Genomic DNA, 19,908 nt, shown 5'->3' on the forward strand with positions numbered 1-19,908 from the left:
CCTAGGAAAGTCATAAGCTCTGCCAGCGAAAAAGAACTCAAGATTTGAATCTTGTTTGCTGCGGCATATTCGTTCGTATCATGCAGTACTTGGTGCCAGAAGTAGATAGGTACGAAAAAGGCAGATGTTGCCGAATGCTGGAAAATGTGCTTGTACTCCGGGCGAACTCGATTTTTCGTAGTTCCATCAACATGCGTGTTTAGGTCTTTGTGTCCTTCTGTACTGCTAGTCGGAGCAAACCGCAGGTTTTTAATCGCCTCCACTTCCTCCAAGCTTTTACTGACTCTTCAGGGAACTTGTACTACTCAAACACTTCGCCCACCTCCAGATCTGCTTCGTCATCAATCTCAATGTCGTCGTCATTATCTGGTTGAGTGAGGACCTTCCAATCAGGGCTTTTGAGATGACCAAGCGAGCAGTAATCCTTGATGCCTTCCTGTATCAATCCAACGCTAACGTGTTCGACAGCATGCTGGAGCTGAGTATCCAGCCATCGCACTTGAAATAGTGAGGAGAGCCGGCCCTTGCGCATTCGCCGACAAACGCGCCCTATTATATACGCACTTCCTACCGCGCGATAAACACGGGCTTTCATTCATCGCTCTTTCTGCGGGAGAAACGCCACAAGCTTGTCAATATAAATATCCTGCAGCAGTGGCAGTGGAGACCTCCCTGGGGTACTAGGTGTGGAATTTAAATCAATTAAACTTCTGCCAATGTGTTCACTATTGTTTTATATTGCCACACGAGATTTGTTCAACAGATCCAAACTCACCTCCCAGTTCCCGAGCCACACTCCGTCCCTGCAACGGCAATCGCTCACAATCACGCGATCGCCCTCCGCCACGTCCTTGGGGTCTTCCTAGTCCCGGTATCGCCTGTTCAACGCCGTCATAGCCTTCGGAAACGTACAAACAGTTATTAGATATATTACCACATCCAACTTGACTCACCCATTTGAAGTATATCCACCGTCTTCAGTAGGCGTAGTCGCATTAAAGGGGATAAATGGAAGCAAGGCCTCTTCACCCAGTAGAAACGCCACACCTTCCTCGCCATTGACATCTCCTCCAGGTTTGATGTATCGATATCGACTGTCCAACCCAGGTCTTGGAGGCTTGGACGTCCAGCCTTCTTGGCGTAACTTGGCCCACGTACGCCTCAATTCAACGGCTCCACCGAGAAAATTGTGCCTATTGGGGCTGGAAGCCGCATCGGCTCGCGTAAGCCGGCGACGTTTAGGCTCAGGAGGAGACTCAGATTGCTGAGATCGCTTCCCCGCGCTAGGAACCTCCGTCATCGCGCGCTTGTATTCGTTTGAAAATCAAAGGCCTAAAAGAGCCGTTATTAAATATTTATTATGATGTCTGCATGAATATACTTAGTATTGCATTTGTAAAATATGATCAGATATATTGGAAGGGTTTATAAAGTCTCAGAATGTACAGGGATGGATATTCCCGGATATTTAACCGTATATACTGGGTTTTAGAGACTTACGTATAAAAGAAAGGATAGGTGCAACAACCAGCAGCTCTGATACTGTATTGAAGATACATGTGTATGTTAGGTAGTATAGATATCCCCAGACATTACAGACGGAGGTGGGTCCTCTGTCTACCAGGCTAACTCGTTCATTCTCAGTGTTTATTGCTGGTCCGCTATCTTCGACCTAGATTACCTCGATTCCTCTCCTTTCAGCGCTAGGCGCGCATTCGAGCTCCCAACTGAACGCAGTCGTCTTGACTGGAAAAACTTCGCGACGATCTGAAGAAAATGCGACAAGATGACGACGTGACATTACAACGTCAACCAACTGCAAGCATGCATAGGACCACTATTGCTGCGCTTATAGAGTGTCTGATGGTCGGGGTGAAGGACGGGACGGTGGAGGGTTTTGCGAAACGCCCTCTTTTACTTCTACGTCTGCACTTTCGTTTTCCAAGCTCATATATCATGTCTACCACCAAGTCTGCTGCGCCGTGTGAGGGGCTGCGGTCAGCCTGTTGGCCCAGTTCATCGTTGTCCAAACTGCTCCCGCCACATGCACCCATTCTGTGGACGTCCCACAGGAAGTAAATGCTTCGGACAATCTGTGGTTTGTCCCAAATGTGACCACGTTGACCAAGAGGCCCAAGATGCACCAGATAGCGCCTCAGCACTAAATATCATGGCAGATGCCGTGGTGTTGTTGGACAGTGATTCCGACGTTGAACTTGACTCGTCTCAGCAGAAACCTGCACAGTCAAGTCAATCTTTGCGCCACGCACAATCCGTAAGCAGTATTGCTCACCGTCGAAACGTTGTACGCTGGATGAAAGCGCACGAGGCGACCAGTGGAATTAAAGGCATGTATGCAAAGGCTGTAGACAAATATCCTGCTATTTTCAACTCGGCTACCCGTGCGGCTAACTTAGCCAAGGCTTTAGACTGGTGGAAGAAACGAGAGCGCATATTGAAGGCAGGGCGCGGCTCAGTCGCGGTTTCAGCGCGTCGATGTGGTGAAAGACAACGTATAAACGCAAACGTTATTGTGGGACGCGGGAGGTCAAGGAGTGCGTGGGTGGCGTTGCTGTACCCGTTGCTGTTAGACGAATTGGACAGACTCCGCAAATCTAGCGTAAAATTTGAGCCGGCATTGTTACTGCAGCTGGCCAAGGATTTCATCCGAAGCAGCCCTGGACCCTTTCATTTCAGGAGTGCCGACTCAAAAGGTGCGCTAATCATTGACAAAATAACATCGCGGTGGGCTTAAAGCTTTTTGGAGGCCCATCAGATCGTTATCAGATCTCAGACTGGGAAGAAACAGCTCAGCGAGGCAAAGATTTGGCACATAGAGAAAGAAGTGGCGTTCCATCTGGGTGAGCTACAGGGAGGTTTCGAAGACGGATCGCTCGATGAAAATGTATCGAGAACGTCACTTTGTCGTGGATTTTGACAACGGTAAGACACTCGGTTTTTGCGGTGACGGGACTGTCAAATATGCCGACGTAGTGTCAGGAGGAGAAGGAATGACGATGGTCGTCAGACTGTCTGGTGGATCGAGTGCGTGGATACATCCACCAATGATGATTTTTATAAGCTCAAGTGACAATTATTCTATCCACGGAGCTACAAACAACCCCCCCCCCCCTCCCGGAATATGCTATCGCAGGGATGGATGACGCAAAAGTTGTTTCGAGAATATCTCAAAGAGAGACGAGCGATGCGTGCAGACGTGGGTGGACGAAAGAAATTTATCTTCCTTGATAACCGCTCTGGCCACCTGGAAGCTGGGGAATGCCGTACCGAGCTTGATGCTATCAAATCCGATCTCAATTTTCCCCCTCCAAACGCGACAGACCTCTGTCAACCAGCGGACTCATTCGTAATCTCTAAGATAAAGGACGCGTGAAAGGTCAAGTGGATCGAGAAAAAGATAAGATTAAGAAAAGCTGTTGGCAAAACAAGATACGGAAGGATGGTTCGTGGTCCGGGAAGCTTCAAAATCCAGGCAAGAAGTTTTTCCTGCAACTTGCTGCAGAGGCGGTGAAATCAGTCAACCTTCAAAATGACAAGAACGATATGTCCTACGCGCGTAAGGCGATAAAACGGTGTGGTTTGTCGCTTGGGTTAGACGGTGTGTGGTCAGTTAAGCAGCTTTATCCTTATCACCAGGATATCATAAAGAAGCATCTCGTGCACTTTGAAGGTGAGCCTGTAGATGCGAATCACATCTGACGCGTTAGTGTCACAGTTAATACTTTTTGAACAAGTTAGTAACTGATACCAAATCGGCCGAGTCGGCAGTGCCTCTTCGTGTTACGGTGGGAGTGGAGGGTTCGAGTCCCTGCTCAATTAATGCTTTTGACTAAGACTATTTTAGAGTTCATAAATAGTATTAGTCATAAGTCAGGTACATGCAGACTTAACACAAAAAATAGTCTCGGTAAGACTAATTACCGTTAGACAGTGTATTTACTATTTTAATAATGCATGATGGTTTTAATATTTGAGTGCTTAACTGAGCCACTTACTCTCAAATGAAATAGCCCCTGTACTGTTTAGCGTACACGTAAGGATGCGTGTTTCCGAGGACATACTATTAATATACGAAATACTCTGTACTTAATAGTTTCTGCAAGTTAGAATAACTAAAATAATAACTACAACTGTTTTGTTGTAGAAATATTAATAAATTATCTGAGTGAGGTAACTGACTGAACTGCCAAATTGTAGTACATGTACAACAGAAGTTGGCCGTAATAAGAACTGGCCGTAAGAGCAACGCTGTGCAAATAAACGTGATCCCTAAAGATAGATAGTTTTAGATTGAACAAAAATAACTCATACTGTAAGCCATTGTTTTCTAAGAGTTGTTTAGACGCAAAATCCGATACTACTTAACGTGTCGCCGACAAGGGCGTAGGATACGATTTTAAATGGAGCGGCAAGACAACAACACAACACGAGAAGTGTAAGTTATAGTTGGTCAAGTAGACCCCATGAAGAAACGTTAATAAACTTGGAGCCTAAATGGCGTTTAACCATACTGAAATCATCGTTAACTATCAAATAAAAAGCACTACCGTCAACAACGACAACAGCATGGCGTCTTGCGACACATTATCCAAATGCTTTAACCCCAACAAGAAAAATTTAAGGACAAAATGAGGACCAAAAGTTGATGGCCTTGCTTGGCCTCAGTTTTGGTAGATGCTCCTGTGAGCATAAATAGAAATGTATCCCTGTGTTAGCTCTCTACAACCGTGCTAGCAATTCTTTGCTAAATCTACGCGTTATTGCATGAGCTGCTGTGCCGTACGGAGTCTGGAATGATTTCCCTGTCCTTAAGTTAAGGACAAAAATCGTCAAATGGAATAGTATAATCAAGTTAAATTTTTATTTCATACAAAGTGGCGTCGGGTGTCTCAACTGTCATATCAGACAGAGGCAATTGCGCTTGGTGCGGTCGATTTTTGTCCTTAGTATCGAGGTGTTACGGACAAAATCACTCAAAAATTTCACGATCTTGCATCTTATTTCGTCCTCATTTTAAGGACAAATTTTGTTGGGGTTAATCATAACTGGCACAGAATCGAGTGTCTAATGACTAATTCTGTACCAGCACAAATTGAACGCTACATGCATTAAAATATTACAATTTGAATATTTTTAGCTGTCATTGAGTTTAGTAAGAGAAGTGATCAATCTTTACTTACTTACCAGCTTAACTAGGCAGTACAAGCGGGTAGGTAAGTATGTCAGAAAGAGGCTACTATTCGAGTGCAGCGTCGGATGTGCTTTTGATTGGTTCCCTGCGTTTAAGTTCGGAGATTAACTTAAGCGCGTACTGGAACTATTTGCCAGTACAGTAGTACAGTACTTACAGGTATCTGCCAGCGAGCGGAGTTTATCGATGGTGGCGGAGCCTGAGGAACATGATGCGGCAGTACAGGGCCGCGTGACAGGTATCATTTATCCCCCACCGGATATCCGCGCCGTGGTGGACAAGACGGCGCAGTTCGTGGCCAACAATGGGCGTGCTTTCGAGAGTCGCATCGTGGGTGAGCGCGTGTCTGCTAAGTTCTCGTTCTTGCGCGAATCCGACCCGTACCACGCCTACTACGAGCACAAGGTGAGCGAGTTCACCGTCAAAAAGGAAGATCCTCTTCCAGCTCCAGAGCCGCAGCAACCGGAACATACAGCAGAGGGACAACAGGAGACGACACAGGAGATCGCCAAGGCGGTGGAGACTGTAGGCGACGTCGTTGTGGAGAAGAAGGCAGTGCAGGACGTCACGGCTCAAGTGGCCAAGAATATCAGAGGCAGGGAACTAGAACCGCCACCGGAGGAGATATTCATCATCAAGCACCCGACGCTTAGTGCGCTGGACCAGGAAATCATGTACCTTACTGCGCAGTACACAGCGCTGAGCGGCAGCTCGTTCCTGTCGGGTCTTGCCACGCGCGAGCAACGTAACCCTCAATTTGATTTTTTGAAGCCAACGCACCCACTCTTCGCCTATTTTACGGCGCTCGTGGAGAGCTACACACTCGTGCTGGCCAAGCAGGATGCGCAGATGAAGCGGTGCGTTAAGTGCATATATAATTTGCTACTGTCTGTATTAATGCAATTGGGGTTTCAGGATTGAGGATGGCATGGAGCGCATGAAGGTGTTGGATCGATGCGTTCACAGAATGGAGTGGCAGCGAACTGAGCAGGAGCGCGAGGACAAGGAGGCGGCGGAGGGTGATGCTGAGCGTCGAGCACTTGCGCAGGTTGACTGGCACGACTTTGTAATTGTGGAGACGATCAACTTTGATGACGACGACGACTTGGGTGCTTCTGCTACTGTTGGAGAGGGTGAGGCGAAGGGATCCGATGATGATATGGACATGGAGGAGGACGATGACGATGAACCCAAGCCGGAAATTAAGGTGGTCGAAGATTATGTGCCGCAAGCCACGGCAGGGACAACGCAGCAACCGCTGCTGAGCGTGGATGGCAAGACCCTATCGTCTGCTGAGGCCAACGAGCATATGCGTATTCTACTGATGAACCCAAAGTGGCGTGAGGAAACGCAGCGTCACTTAGAGAAACAGAAAGAGAGCTCGTACGCAGCAGGATCAGCGATCGCAGACTCGCTACGACGCTTTGCGACGAAGCGTGCAGATATATTTGCGTCGTCAGCCGAAGAAGAAGCGCGGTTGTTGCAAGCCACTACTGCGCCGACCATTACGGAACAACGGCAACAGCAGCAGGAAGACGACATGGAGGACAATTCTGACGAGGAAACCAAAACGGTACTTTCTTCAGATCTATCCCAGGCGCAGCAAGTCCCAGCTCCCACGGAGTTTGCGGAACAAGGACAGACGCCGACAGGTGCGCCAGGTTCTCAGCCAGTACCAGCAATGCTGATGCCGCCTGGTGTAGTACCGCTCGGAATGGGAGTTCGTATGCCAGCTCCAGGCATGATGCCTCGGAGTGCTGGGCCCTCTGGTTTGGTTCCCCCGCACCTCCAAGCTCCAGGAGCTGTGCCGCCAGGAATGAGCGCTGGTCCACCCGGTATCGCTGCCGGCCCTCCTGGTGTTTCGGGGCCTCCGGGTGAAGACCTTGAGCCGGCAGCAAAGAGGCAACGTACAGGAGGGTCTTCACTGATGCCGGAAAAGGAGTTTGCTTCCCGACATCCGGTTAGTTTTGTTTCGGGCATTGTTTCTACTGGTACTTCGGCTCGTTCTAGCTAACATGTTCGTTTGCTTTGTGCACACAGGGAATGGTGCGATTGATTGTGAAGGTTCCAAACGACCCAGACAACGCTCAGTGGAAACTCACGGGACAGACACTGACAGTGGAGCTAGACGTGAAGGACAACATGCGGACACTCAAGCAAAAGCTGATGGTAAGCGTCTTGTTGGTTGGATTTCCCTGCTTTGTCCGTTAACGATTGCGTTGTCTATGCAGGCCGACTTGCACAACATGCCGGTGAACAAGCAGCAGCTTAAGTTCTCGATGGGCTTCGTCAAGGATGCTCTCACGTGTGCCCACTACAACTTCATAAACGACACAGTACTCGAGCTGAGCGTTCGCCAGCGCGGTGGAAGACGGTAGAGACTCGGTACAAGGTGGTATAGTAGCTGTAAGACACGCAGTTCTTTCTACACTGCACGGACACCACAACTCTGTTTCATTCTGCTGCAAAACTGGCACTGGAGTTATTCAACTGACATGGTTACAGCACTGGGCAGCCTTTGTCAACCTTCTACATGTAGTACCCGTCCAGCTTTTCTTCCCTCACGTCGATTTCTTCTGCGCACTTGACCATGTACTGGAGCTCGACGGCGTATTGCTTCGTGGATTCGAGGTCCTGATCTTTGTCGTATACTTCACCCAGCTTGTTGATGATGGTATCGATGTGCTCTGAGACTTCCTTGCGGATTTCGTGCAACGTATCCACATCTAGCGCTTCGGCAATGCGTTCTCTGCAGTACAACACAGAGTAGCATCAGTCGACTGCGTACAGTACCCCATGCTGATTCTCTGTACCTGATCTCCATCGTCTGCATCAGCAATTCGGGATCTACGGCCGTGCTCGCAGTCTCACCGAGTGCATCGATTCCGTGCAATGCCAGCTACAGTAGTAGAAATACTAGCGTTAGGCCATTGCGAAGGATAGCAACTACACGCATTAAGATGCCAGTCTAGGGAACTGCCCACATTACCAAGTACTTGACGCGCGTGTTGGGCTTCTTCAGCATTTTGTATGCATCATTAATGACAGCGGCATTTACAGCAGAAAGCTCTTTTTCAAACTATACGTCACACGGAACAACGGTTGCCGTAGCGTTAGTCTTCACACTAACAGACTCGTGTTCCCTAACAACATCGCACCTCAGACTTAGATCCATACAGATCCGGGTGCAGACGCTTCTGCAAGTTCCAGTACGTCTTCTCGATGCTGCGTTGCTCCAGATTAAAGTTCTTAGGACTAAAGCACGCCACAGCAAATCAAAACAATTATCACAGTCAATTTCATAATTACACAGGGATACTGCCTTGGGCGTACACTTTGAACATCTCGAAATAGTCGCAGTGGCAGCCCTTGTCGATCGGCTGGATGGCGTTGCACGATTTGCAGAAGAAGGAGCAGCAGTCCGTTGCGTGGTGACATTTCCAACAATCCGCTACGGCAGTCACAACAGTCAGAACATCCCAGCAGCTCCGTTTTACAGTACTTCATTAAGACCTACGCCCTTTCGCTTCTCGGCGGCACGAGACCGCCGGCATATCGTCATCCACATCATCTACGACGGCCGCAAAGCTACGCATCGGTCGCGGTGCCCTCTGCGCGCGCTGCAGCCCGCGACGAAGCACCTTTCCAGACAGCATTAACTTTATAGATAAAACGCGAAGCAGCTACGATTTCGAAGTAAGCATCTGCCACAAAACAGAGGTCTTTAAAATGTGGACCACATCGTTTAATGTTTATTCACAAGGAACCTTAATTCGTTTAAGTACGACGGAGAAGGACAAAAAATGACTCAGGGTTTGTATGGAGGGTAAGGCGCTCCAGCTAAAGTGCAAAATGTCTGATATAACAGATCTTCCTTCAATTAGTATGGAGACTTCGTTTGTGAGTATCCACATATTGAGCTCAAGCTAAACAGTGATTTTGTCCTAGAATAAAGAAGAAAACACAGAGATATTTTGTTATTAGTGATACACTTGAGCGTCCAATCTCGCCCTGTTGGACAACGGTAGACATCGTGATGAGCATACCCCGGATAGAAGTCGTAAAGGGCTTTATGTCCATAGAAGAAGACCGTGTGAATGAGATGGGGGGTCACAAATAACTTTTTTGTAGGAATTTTCTGGCCATAATGATTATCATATCTTTTATGTTAGCGACAATTTACATTTTGAAAAGCAATGCCTAGATCCCCCAACTATTTTTGTAAACAAGGAAAAGACATAATACCGAATTTACCCTAACCACACGCTTGATTTTTCACATTTTTAAAGCTCAGAATTTTAAGGTATTGCTGTCCCGGACCCCCCGTTTTTCCAAATGGCGGACGGGAAGAAGGCTAAGGGTGAGCAGACGGCAGGAGGCGGGTGCAGCAGCGAGGGAGACACCGCGCATGGCCAAACACTTCGAAGGACAGCGGCGGTTAGACACCAGGGTGGAGAGGCAGCACGCGTCAACTCGCAAAAAAAGAGGAAGAGGAGCGTCGCCGACGCTGCTGCCACCCCGTCACCAGTTGCCGGAGGTTTTCACGATCCAGACGACGCTGCTCAATCCGTTGTTCGCGTGATGTATGAGCCATTCGCTGGGGTCTTCGATTCGTGGGTTTTGTGGAGGCGGCGACCACCAGGTATTAATGTATAATTATTATTGGCATTTATCTTTTAGCTGTTGTATTTTAAATAATTCTACTTTGTTTGTAGACACCAGTGCGACCCGTATATTCCAAGTATACAAACTGCGAACGAGCAACTTAATAATAGCTCGCAACCGAACTCATGCTCGGGGTGGAACGCAGCCGAGTCTATGGGATGAAGCACTGCGGTACTACACGAAGGGTTGGACATGCACTCGTGGAGGGCAATTCAAGTCGAGACGGAAGGGCTGTGAATCACACGACCCGTCGAATTCAGTGCCCTGCAAAGTTGAACGCATGCTGTTCGCCAACGAGGATGGTTCATTTCGCGTGCGTGTGAAGGTGCACGATTCCACTCACAACCACACCATCGACAAGAACGTATTCAACACGCACGCAGAGACGCGAAAGATCACGTCACCTACTACTCGAAGTGTCGTCCGAACAATGTGGTAAGGTACACTGCAAGCAACCACAAGGCTTTTTTATTATTTGTATGCTACTAAGCATGTTATGAAGGTGGATTCAAGAGAAATAAAAGTCTACGATATCTGAAAGATGTATCTGGAAAGCCTATTTAACCAAAGATGTGAGCAACATGATCGCAGAGATGAGACGGCAGTCTTACACAGCGCCTGACGACAACATTCACGTGATGGAGCTACTCCAGGACTTCAGTGAAGGCACTGGCAATCTGTTCAGGGTCCCCCGAGACGCTGATTCTATGTTAACAAGCTGTATTGTCGTTCAGACGAGCCACATGAGACGCATGGCGCGTCTTGTTCCCGAGTTGGTCTGCATTGATGCGACCCACGGCACGAAAACATCAGCAGGTGAGCTATATTGACATCCTGGGTGCTATAACCGGTTTGGTCGGTGCCATAATTGGGATCGCTGGTATGATTTGGTTATCCAAATTATGATACCAATTTCGATACCAATTTTTGTATTTATATTCAGCTTATAAAATCACACCTTTTTAACCATTATCAATTATTCTTGTCTTTAGGTATCGGTGTTTTAGCTTCACGGTAGCAAACAGGTTTGGCTGTGGAGGTTTTGCGCAGCTTGCACTCATTGACGGTGAAACAGAACAGAACATGAAAACAAATATGCTATTTCGGTGCTGAAGATCAACAACGAATGCTGGAAAGAAATTCAAGTTCCTATTATTGACAAGGTTTTTACAGAGCTTTCCACACTAGAGGCTGATTTTCCTGAGACTTCTATTATCCTGTGTCACTTTCACGTGATTGATTACCTCAAACGAGAAATTTGCAAACGTGATTATGGGTGTACAGGCTTCGAAAATCTTCTTCTCAAAACATTTATTACGATGATGGCTCGAGCTACAGCGGATGAGATATTTGATCATTTCCTGATTGCTCTGAAAGAGCTTTGACGTGAAAAATTGGGCTTCGTGGAGTATCCCAACTCGCTTTCATGCAAAGAACGATGGTGTATATTGCATTGAGGAGAACTGCCGCACCTCGATAATAACACCAGCAATAGGTCTTGAAGCTAGCTGGGGAGCGGCCAAGGACGTGCTGTCCAGACACGTGCCGATGGATGAGTGTATTGAAACACTTCTATTTTTACATCAGGCTGCTGAAGACGCCTACAAGATCAAGACTACACGGACCGTGCATCGTGCAACTACGACTAAGAGACACAGATGCTGACTCGTTGAGCCACACATTACGCGTGTAATCTTGTGGAGGAGCAGTACAAAGCTTGTCAAAGAGCTGAGTACACCGTGATAGCAGATGGTCTGACGCCTGCATTCCAAACAGTTGAAAGTTAAGAAACGCAGCTTGACTATGCGGTAGGTGGACTATTTTTTATTGGCGTCCGAGTGGTGATTTTCTTCGTTCGATTTCTTAATTATGACTCCCCCTAATCACCAGACATCTCCCAAAATATCAGCCCGGCCAGAATTGAAATGGATGACTATTTTCATTCATTTCTCTTCGTAGACGACTCACCGCATGCAGTCGTGAGGCTCAGCGGAAGACGCTTTGCACGTACGGAAGGGGCTCTGTACTCCTCCAAAGCGTGTAAAAGTGCCAAGGCCACTTGTACATGCTTTTTCACAGCGTTGGTAGGTGTATATTTGGGTCGATGGCCACGTAGCATGCCTGCTGCACTTCTAGAATCTGCATTTGTACATATCTGTGAGTTTGGCAGCTCAATGTAGCACGTTATAGCACCGCCGTTTACCAGAGCACAAACTACATCTTGTACGTACGCTTAGAGCGATGAATCGTGATGCGAAGGCTCCCGAACGCTTGTTAGCCGTGTGCAAGGGAGGAGGTGGCGGTGCACGTCGAAGTTGAAGGATTGAAAGACATACATATTATATGCATGAAAGCGTTACCTGTTTTCGTAAACCATTTTCGAAATGTAAATGGTCGCTAACCATAAAAAGGTAATCATTTTGGCCAAGATAATGTCAGCATAAAAGTCATTTCTACCCCCCCCCCTATTTTGTCTTTGTCCAAGTGGTGATTTGGTATTGTAAATTCCGGTTATATTTAGGATACAGGGTTGGCTCACTCAATCGCCCGCTCAATCAACAAGCGTTGATTATTGGTCAAAATAGAAAACGTACCCATTTGATCTCGACATGAAGACTGACAGAAAGTAAAAAAAAAACATCATATCGCACAAATTATTATATCTAACAGGCTCGGGCGATTGATTCGCGCTCGACTCGATCAGTCGCCCATCCAAATTTGGAGTAGATCCCATAATACCATATCTCGATTCTGACTCCCTACCAAGCCAATGCGCTATCTTTGGTCCTATTTTTTTCTTTAATGTCAAGGTGTTGTGGTTAAGAGCCTGAATCAGGAGCTGATTATAGGAGTACGTATCCTGCCAATACGAGGTGTGCTCTCTGGATATTTATATACAGTTCAGCGTTCTTACCAGGATCACAGACCCTCGGTATTAATAACCCTGTACGAAAACATACTTAGACTAATATCGTAATAACGTTAACCTAACAGGTTGGTTCAACTGTACTTTAAACGGTCGCAATACGTAATCAAATGCGAGACCTTATCTCAGAATGGGTGAATGTTGACCAGTCGGGGAAGATCGACATTTAAACAATCTTATGTGTAGCCAAGTTTCACAAGGCGAAAAACCTGAACAAAGTCGTAAGTTCCTATCTTTGAAATGAACGTTTATCCTGAAATAGCAGTACGAAGTGCTGCAGAGCAGCTGCAGCACTTCAATTTGATTATTGTCTTGAAATGGGTAAGAAAAAGAGGCAGTCACGCTCGACGTGAAACCGACGTGAGTCATAGCCCTAGGGTTTTGTACCAGAACTGTATCACCGTCATTTTTAACCAATAAATTGGCGTTTGACAACGCAAGATGCAGCCTGGAAGTTTCATTGAGTTGAAGGTAATTTAATAAAGGGTGAAATTGGGTTGTGCATATTCATTTAGCTTTCTTGTTACACAGCCGTACAGTTGGTCAGCTTCTGCAGTATGTTAAGCAGTACATCTACAGGATTGTGGAGTCGCAACAATCGCAGTGCCAAGGCGCAAGATGCACAAGGGACATGTAACGGGGTTACACAGTGTGGGACACACACAGGGTACGGGATCCCCGGAGAGTTAGCAAACTCTCAGTACATAAGTTGGAGAGTTAACAATGTCTCTACATATGTTGGCGGAAAGCCACACGTCATGCATTTTATTAGGTTTAAGTATGCTAGATAGTTAAACAGATACATTTGCCTCTAGGCGGCTTGGCCGCAATAAAAGTAAATAAAACACTTCCGATTTTGAAGCGGAAGAGTTATTTGGGGCTAAAACCTCTTGCTCCCTGGCTTTAAAGCTGTGCTAAAGCTCTTTGGGATAAGAAACTTTGTTTTAAGGACTCTTTGAGTCGAATGTCTTCCTCTGACGCTAAAGCTACGGCAGCCCCGCTGCAGGACATCAGTGACAGTTGTAAATATTAATCTGTGCTTAAGTCGTGAGTGACGCTCCATGTGAGACAGCCTAAGAGAAAGTAATCGTTGAACATTAAAAACAATCGATGATTTATTAATTAGTCGTCTATGGATTTTAGCGAATCAAGCAAAAAACGTTAGCATTTTTTTTATTGTTCTAAAAACCCGCAATATATGGTCATGCATGTCGAAACTGAGAGACTTCCAAAAATCTCCTGAACTGCGAACCAAGTCTAAATCTAGGCGCGGTATATTAGATTCCTTGGTACGCATTTAGTCTGTGTTGAATTCAGCATCGGCTGCCAAAAATGGGCCAAACGGCGTAAGGCGAGGTAGCCACTCAATATGTCACTAAAACAATTCGAAGTTGTTGACAGCATGCGCAGCAGACATATTGCGCTCCAGATTCAAGTCATCCGCTCCGCCCAGCAGCACCAGCGCATACGACGGCACCGAGTGCTACGTAAACTGCTAATGTATATTCTTCGTCTACGCATGCTATTGCGAGAGCGTAACTATTTGACAATTACAGCCTTGACAACCAGCGTGTGTTGCGCCTGGTCATACATGTACAAGACGCGGTGCGAAAAATCTTTTATCAACACGGTCTCAATTTCACCAGCTGCGTACGACTTGCTCCTCGAAGCTTTCAGTCGCCACAATGTCGTCAAATCAGGGCCTCCGAAACGTGGGCGGCCAGCTCGATTTGTTTCGAAGAACAACATTCTTGCGTGTTTGTTACACCTATATACTGCTGCCGTGGAGAGCAAAACCTTGGGCGAACTCTTCGGGGTTCCTCCCTACCCAATGAGCCGAACACTAAAGAGGCTGCGCTGATGGCCCTTTGCGAGATGTACCATTGGCCGCTGTGAGATGGCCGTCTTTTGAGCTACAAGTGACGTGGGCAAATCAAGTGTCACGAAAAGAGGGACTTATCAAGGGATGTTTCTGCGTTGTCGATACAAACAGTTACGCTGTACAGGCACCCACAAACAGCGGCAATCAAAATGCCTACTACAATAGTGAGGATTTTGTTGATTTTTTTTTTTTTAATTTATTATATTTTTGGATGGTTGTATAGTGTTAAGGTGACAGGGGTATTATGCTATGGCTTTGACGGTACACTGATCTGGGGGAAACACAACTCCTCAGGATTTGGAATGACGGAGAAATGAGCCGCCAGTTGCAGAACCGCTTAGCTCATCGAGATTTAACAATCGAGAGAGGATGCTGTGCGACAGACTCTGCTTTCCCTGTTAGCGACTCATGCAGAATGAAAATTATTACCCCCACTGAAAGATGGGGACCTCGAACGGGCGAGCCCCGAATGACGTGGGGTTTGCTAGCGATGAGCGCAGCCTTAGTTAGGCAAGCTGCTGAATGAGGTATGGGATGTGCCCCGAAGTATTATCATCGTTTGCTTCTACCACTTCCATTCGACCCAGAGAACCGTGCTGTACTACTTTGGAATACATATCACTTGTACAACATGCGCGTGCGTACCACAGGAATTAGCCAGATTCGGAATGTCTTCGCTTAAATAAATCTATCTTGATATGGAAAAACGTTCGTCTACATTCTCTGGTCATAAAGACTTGAATTTGTGGATACTCTCATGCTTTTTTTAAACAGAGTAACAACGACACTTTTATTTAATAAATGCAAATAATTTTTTTTAATATCCAAAAGCTGCGATCACTTTCTGACTGAGCTATACAACAGCTTAAGCGGCTGGTTTGTTTTCATCGTCGTTGCTGGGGCGGCAAATCAACGCTCCCACCTACTAGACGCGCTAAAAGCAACATCATCATCTGCTGGTTTCTTGCTCGTGCTGACGCTGGTAAATTTCGCGCTCCCTCCGGAATTGCGTCTCTCGTGCTTCGTGGCGCTCTTCCATTGTCATCAACATAGCTACCATGGGGCTTGCCTGGTCTGCGGAGCAGTTGTCGGAACGCAGATCACTTTCCACGTTTTCAATCACTCGATTCAACTTGATACGGCGACGTGAGATTTGGCTGATGGAGATATTGTCGGGTGACGCGTAGGGTCTTTTTCCTAGTGCTTGGGATAGAATTGCTAGCTCCGAGGGCTCTAACCACGCCCGAGCTGTTGCTTACAGCGGGGTTGAGGGAGCAGAATGCATGTTGATCTGGGTCGTTGGTATTGGGGGCCGGCGAGTTATCAGAACCGGAAGCGGCAGTGCCGCAAAGCATCCTAACTCCCTCGAGACTGTCGTCATCGAGTGTGCTCTCTCGAGTCCCAGTATTGTTGCTCACATTGTCATTGCTAAATGTGTCAGGATTCTCATCGTGGAGATCAATCACTGCAATAGGTGATTCTATCGCATACTGAAGACGCTTTGCCCGCTGTACCTCATCGGGACATAAACAATTACCTTTATAATAGATTAAATAATAAGTATTAAAAAATAATTTGTACGTTAACAGCGCTTACCTGAGGGCTTTGGAACCTGCACGAGCTTCTGGAACTTACGCTTTAGGATATCCCCATCTCGTTCAGTCCGCCCGGTAGGTATGTTTGCATTGAACTGAGAGGCAACGTTCTGCCACTGCTCAGAGCCGAAAGTTAATATATCTTCAACGATGCTCAGCATTCCTGAAAGACGCGAATAAGCTTAGCGACTTAAACACCAATAGAACAGCTGTATCCCTTACTTATGACTTCAGACGTGGTGAAGTTCTTGCCCTTGGTCGTGCCCTTTGCCATTCGCACCCGCTCTTATACGCTCTTTCAGTGAAATTGCAAACTGGTAGAACTCGTCAGGACCCATGCTGTCCAAGTACATGCTGAGGCGAACCCCCTCTAATTCGATTGTTTGGTCCGTACCAAACTTAGCGTTTGGCTAGACGTCCTCTGCGTCTGACCGTCTGGTACGACTTTGGTACACACATGGTACACAATATAGGAGCGGTTTGGTTTTGGTACTTAATCTAAGTCTCTCACTGTCGTACCAGAAATACATTTGGAGCGTTTTGATAGTATCAATAATTCCGGACTCACACTATCTGGTACCAAAATACGGTGGATACAAGTCCTTTTTAAGTCTTCCGCTCGCACAGCGACAACAAAATATGATTTTACTTATGTAGTACCGTAGATTACAACGACAAACACACACACACAAGAGTCGGCAATTTCGGTCTATTTGCTTTAGAAAATGGCACATTGTGCGCCCAATTGTGGCATTTATACAAGGATTGATGACCCTTTTTAGAGTTGTTTTTTTTGCAGCAATTCCCTTTTTTTCGCATTCTGTTGTCGAAAGTGACAAAAGGTGGTTTTCGTCTGCAACACTTCCAAGTGCTTTGTGTTCTCCCACCCTGAAGCTGAGAGCTAATGGGCGATGGCATTAAAGTACCGTCATTAGAAATGGTTACCGGGCATTTTTGTGAGAAATACGCACTTTTATGGCAAGGACTTGTGTGGCGCAGGCGGTACAGGTCGTTTGACTTGGTTTTGCTTTGTCGGCACCCAGCATGGGACACCTTCAAATTTGTAAAAATGGTCAAACGTAGGTCCCGTCTTCATCGTTTAGATATCCTAATTATCCATGATCTTTAAAAAACCAGTCACGGCAATTTTGCGCTTAAGTTGACACAGTAACATAGGGAAAGTAAATTTTAATTGAAAAATCTTGGACGATCCAGGATAGGAATCCTGTATGATTCCATAATTAAAATCCTGTCCGGCAACTATTCCCTTTTCGGTTTGTACGCTCTACCCGATAAATTCCGACTACTCTTAATTCCGACGGAGGGCGAATTGGGTTTTCATTTTGGTTTCGCGCGCGAGGATGAAACATGTCTCAAGCGGCGGTGGCGAAAGCGCCGAAGAAGGGCACACCGACGGCAGCGATGGGGGAGCTACGAACGCGTCTGGAGCAACTGGTGGTGCGCTAGCGTCGTCCCTCCGAAGACGTGGTCCCGGACTCTCGAATATGGCTTGTGGTTCTGTTGCATCAGGGATAAGTGGAGGCGCGGAAGTAGAGACTGGAAGTGGTCATGGAGACGATGAAGTGGAGGGAGCAGAAGAAGGTGTGGCAAGTGGCAGGGCGAGTGGTAGTGATGGGTCTAATGATGACGCTGAAGTCTCGGACAGCGCTAATGGTGATGATATGGGTGAGGTGGAACCTCTGGCGGTTTGGAATTCTAGTTGGGACGCCTGGCAGGCTTACTTTACTCTCTACTGTGATCGGACGATGCAAGTCTTGCGTGTAAAGGATGCTATGTCTCGTTCTGAGCGTAACAAACGCTTGAAACGATCGCCGACGATTCACAGTTGGTACCAGAGGGTTTTGACTCATATCAGCGTACATACATATGTACTCACGGCTGGAAGAAGACACAAAAAAATCGCGAGGCGAAGGCAGCTGTCCCCGCCAACATATCCGGCTCACTGACTGTCCATTTCGCTTCGTAGTGCAGTGGAATTTGTCTCGTGCAGAGTTGCAAGTCAAGAATGGCGTCTTCAAGCACAATCACAGAGTATCTGCTGCTGCTTATGCAGCCTACGCGACTTCTCGAGGTGTTAATAACCCTTTAGTGTGATGCCGTGTGGATGGCATGTTGGACGTTGGTGCCAAGAGGTCGAGAATCTACGACTACCTTCTCGAACACGACCAAAATGTTATACAAGTGGATGTGGATAATTTGGTGAATGATCACGCTTCGAGCGTCGCTTCGGTGGATGATAATGAGGCCACTGCAAGAGAGATTGCTCTGTTTTCAGCTGCTGATTAAGAGAACGTGTCGTCGGTTGCCGAAACTGAAGCCGGTGAGACTGGGGTAATCTCTTAGTCTACTGCGCACATGCGTCGAATGTTTGGACGCTTCAGCGAGATTTTGATGGTGGACTGCAGCCATAAGACGAACAGGTAAATGATTGGTGCCAAATACAGGATTTTTCCAGGACTAACCCATGATTTATCCATGACTATATTTTAGATACAACTATCAGTTGCTGACCTTCATGACCCTGAATCAATTTGGGGAGGGCTGTGTGGTACAGCAGTCTTTAATCGAGGCTAATGGCGACTGGCACATGGACAGAGCTATTGCCCATTTCAAGCGTAAGCATCCTACCAGAAGCGATTTGCTTCGTAATTGTCGTGGATAAGGACCTCAACGAGATCCGCGTGCTCGAGACGCATTTCCCAAACGCAAGAATACTTAAATGTCACTTCTATGTGATTAAGTATTTGAAAAAGATGCGTTCGAAACCAGATTTTGGGAAGATATCTGGGGAGGATGCAAGTCAAGTAGATGCTATCGCTCACAGAATGGTTTACGCACAATCTGAAGCTGACTACAACTCAATTTATGCTTCTCTAAAGGGATTGTGTGAAAGGATTGGAATGTCGGCATTTTTAACTACTTCGAAAAGAATTGGAATGGTTGCCAAGATCGATGGGTCATGTATCGGCGTCAAAACCTACCACATTTTAAGAAGCACACAAACAATCGGCCTAAAACCTTTTTGGTAAGCTCAAGGACAGTGTCGACGACTCGATGAGTATGTCAAGTTGTGTTAAGGCTTCACTGGCCTGCGATCGTCGCAAGGAGAATGAGTACAACTATCAACTATCCAGAATTGGCATGTTTGTGAACTCTAATTATGACGAAGAAATGCGAAACGGGCTTAGATTTACGACGCATTATGTGGCCGAGCAGATCCAGCACCAATATGCTGCGTGCTCGAGAAATTTGAAGATTACACTTTTACAAGAATGTCTGAAGATCCTGACATCGTTGGAGTGCGTAGAAACTCCAGACACTACACGTTAAGGCTGGATGATTGGCGATGTGAGTATTTCTATGAGTCTTCCCTGTGGACATGCAATCGCATACAGGAAAAAGAATTGTGTCGCTGGACCGTTGATTTCCTGGAATTGCATCCACGAAAGGTAAATAGAATCCAGGATTTGTCCAGGATTTATCCATGATTATTAATTTATGATTTGCTTGTAGGTGGACAACTCCTGCTAAGCAACTGAACAAAGTCCGTCCGTTTGCATATGAGAGGTTCGATAGTAGTGGATACAAAAAGGAGATCAAGCCTGTG

At 46.6% G+C, this 19,908-nt stretch overlaps 3 protein-coding genes across 3 annotated transcripts; 1 reads left to right on the top strand and 2 right to left on the bottom strand.

Moving 5' to 3' along the window:
- Positions 1-5,381: 5,381 nt before the first annotated feature.
- On the top strand, positions 5,382-7,423 carry PITG_04538 (splicing factor 3 subunit, putative; the record flags this gene model as incomplete). Its single annotated transcript, XM_002905263.1, has 3 exons — positions 5,382-6,069; positions 6,128-7,172; positions 7,253-7,423. The coding sequence occupies 3 exons, from the start codon at positions 5,399-5,401 to the stop codon at positions 7,421-7,423; spliced, it is 1,887 nt and encodes a 628-aa protein (XP_002905309.1).
- Positions 7,424-7,741: 318 nt separating this feature from the next.
- PITG_04539 (uncharacterized protein) lies at positions 7,742-8,897 on the bottom strand (the record flags this gene model as incomplete). Its single annotated transcript, XM_002905264.1, has 6 exons — positions 7,742-7,961; positions 8,026-8,111; positions 8,202-8,291; positions 8,371-8,467; positions 8,546-8,663; positions 8,730-8,897. 6 exons carry the CDS (start codon positions 8,866-8,868, stop codon positions 7,742-7,744), a joined length of 750 nt encoding a protein of 249 aa, XP_002905310.1.
- Positions 8,898-15,483: 6,586 nt separating this feature from the next.
- Positions 15,484-16,582, bottom strand: PITG_04540 (uncharacterized protein; the record flags this gene model as incomplete). Its single annotated transcript, XM_002905265.1, has 3 exons — positions 15,484-16,222; positions 16,282-16,443; positions 16,503-16,582. 3 exons carry the CDS (start codon positions 16,552-16,554, stop codon positions 15,801-15,803), a joined length of 636 nt encoding a protein of 211 aa, XP_002905311.1.
- Between the last annotated feature and the right edge of the window lie 3,326 nt (positions 16,583-19,908).

The sequence above is a fragment of the Phytophthora infestans genome, genomic scaffold, assembly GCF_000142945.1.
Source record: "Phytophthora infestans T30-4 supercont1.6 genomic scaffold, whole genome shotgun sequence".
NCBI classification, from domain to species: domain Eukaryota; phylum Oomycota; class Peronosporomycetes; order Peronosporales; family Peronosporaceae; genus Phytophthora; species Phytophthora infestans.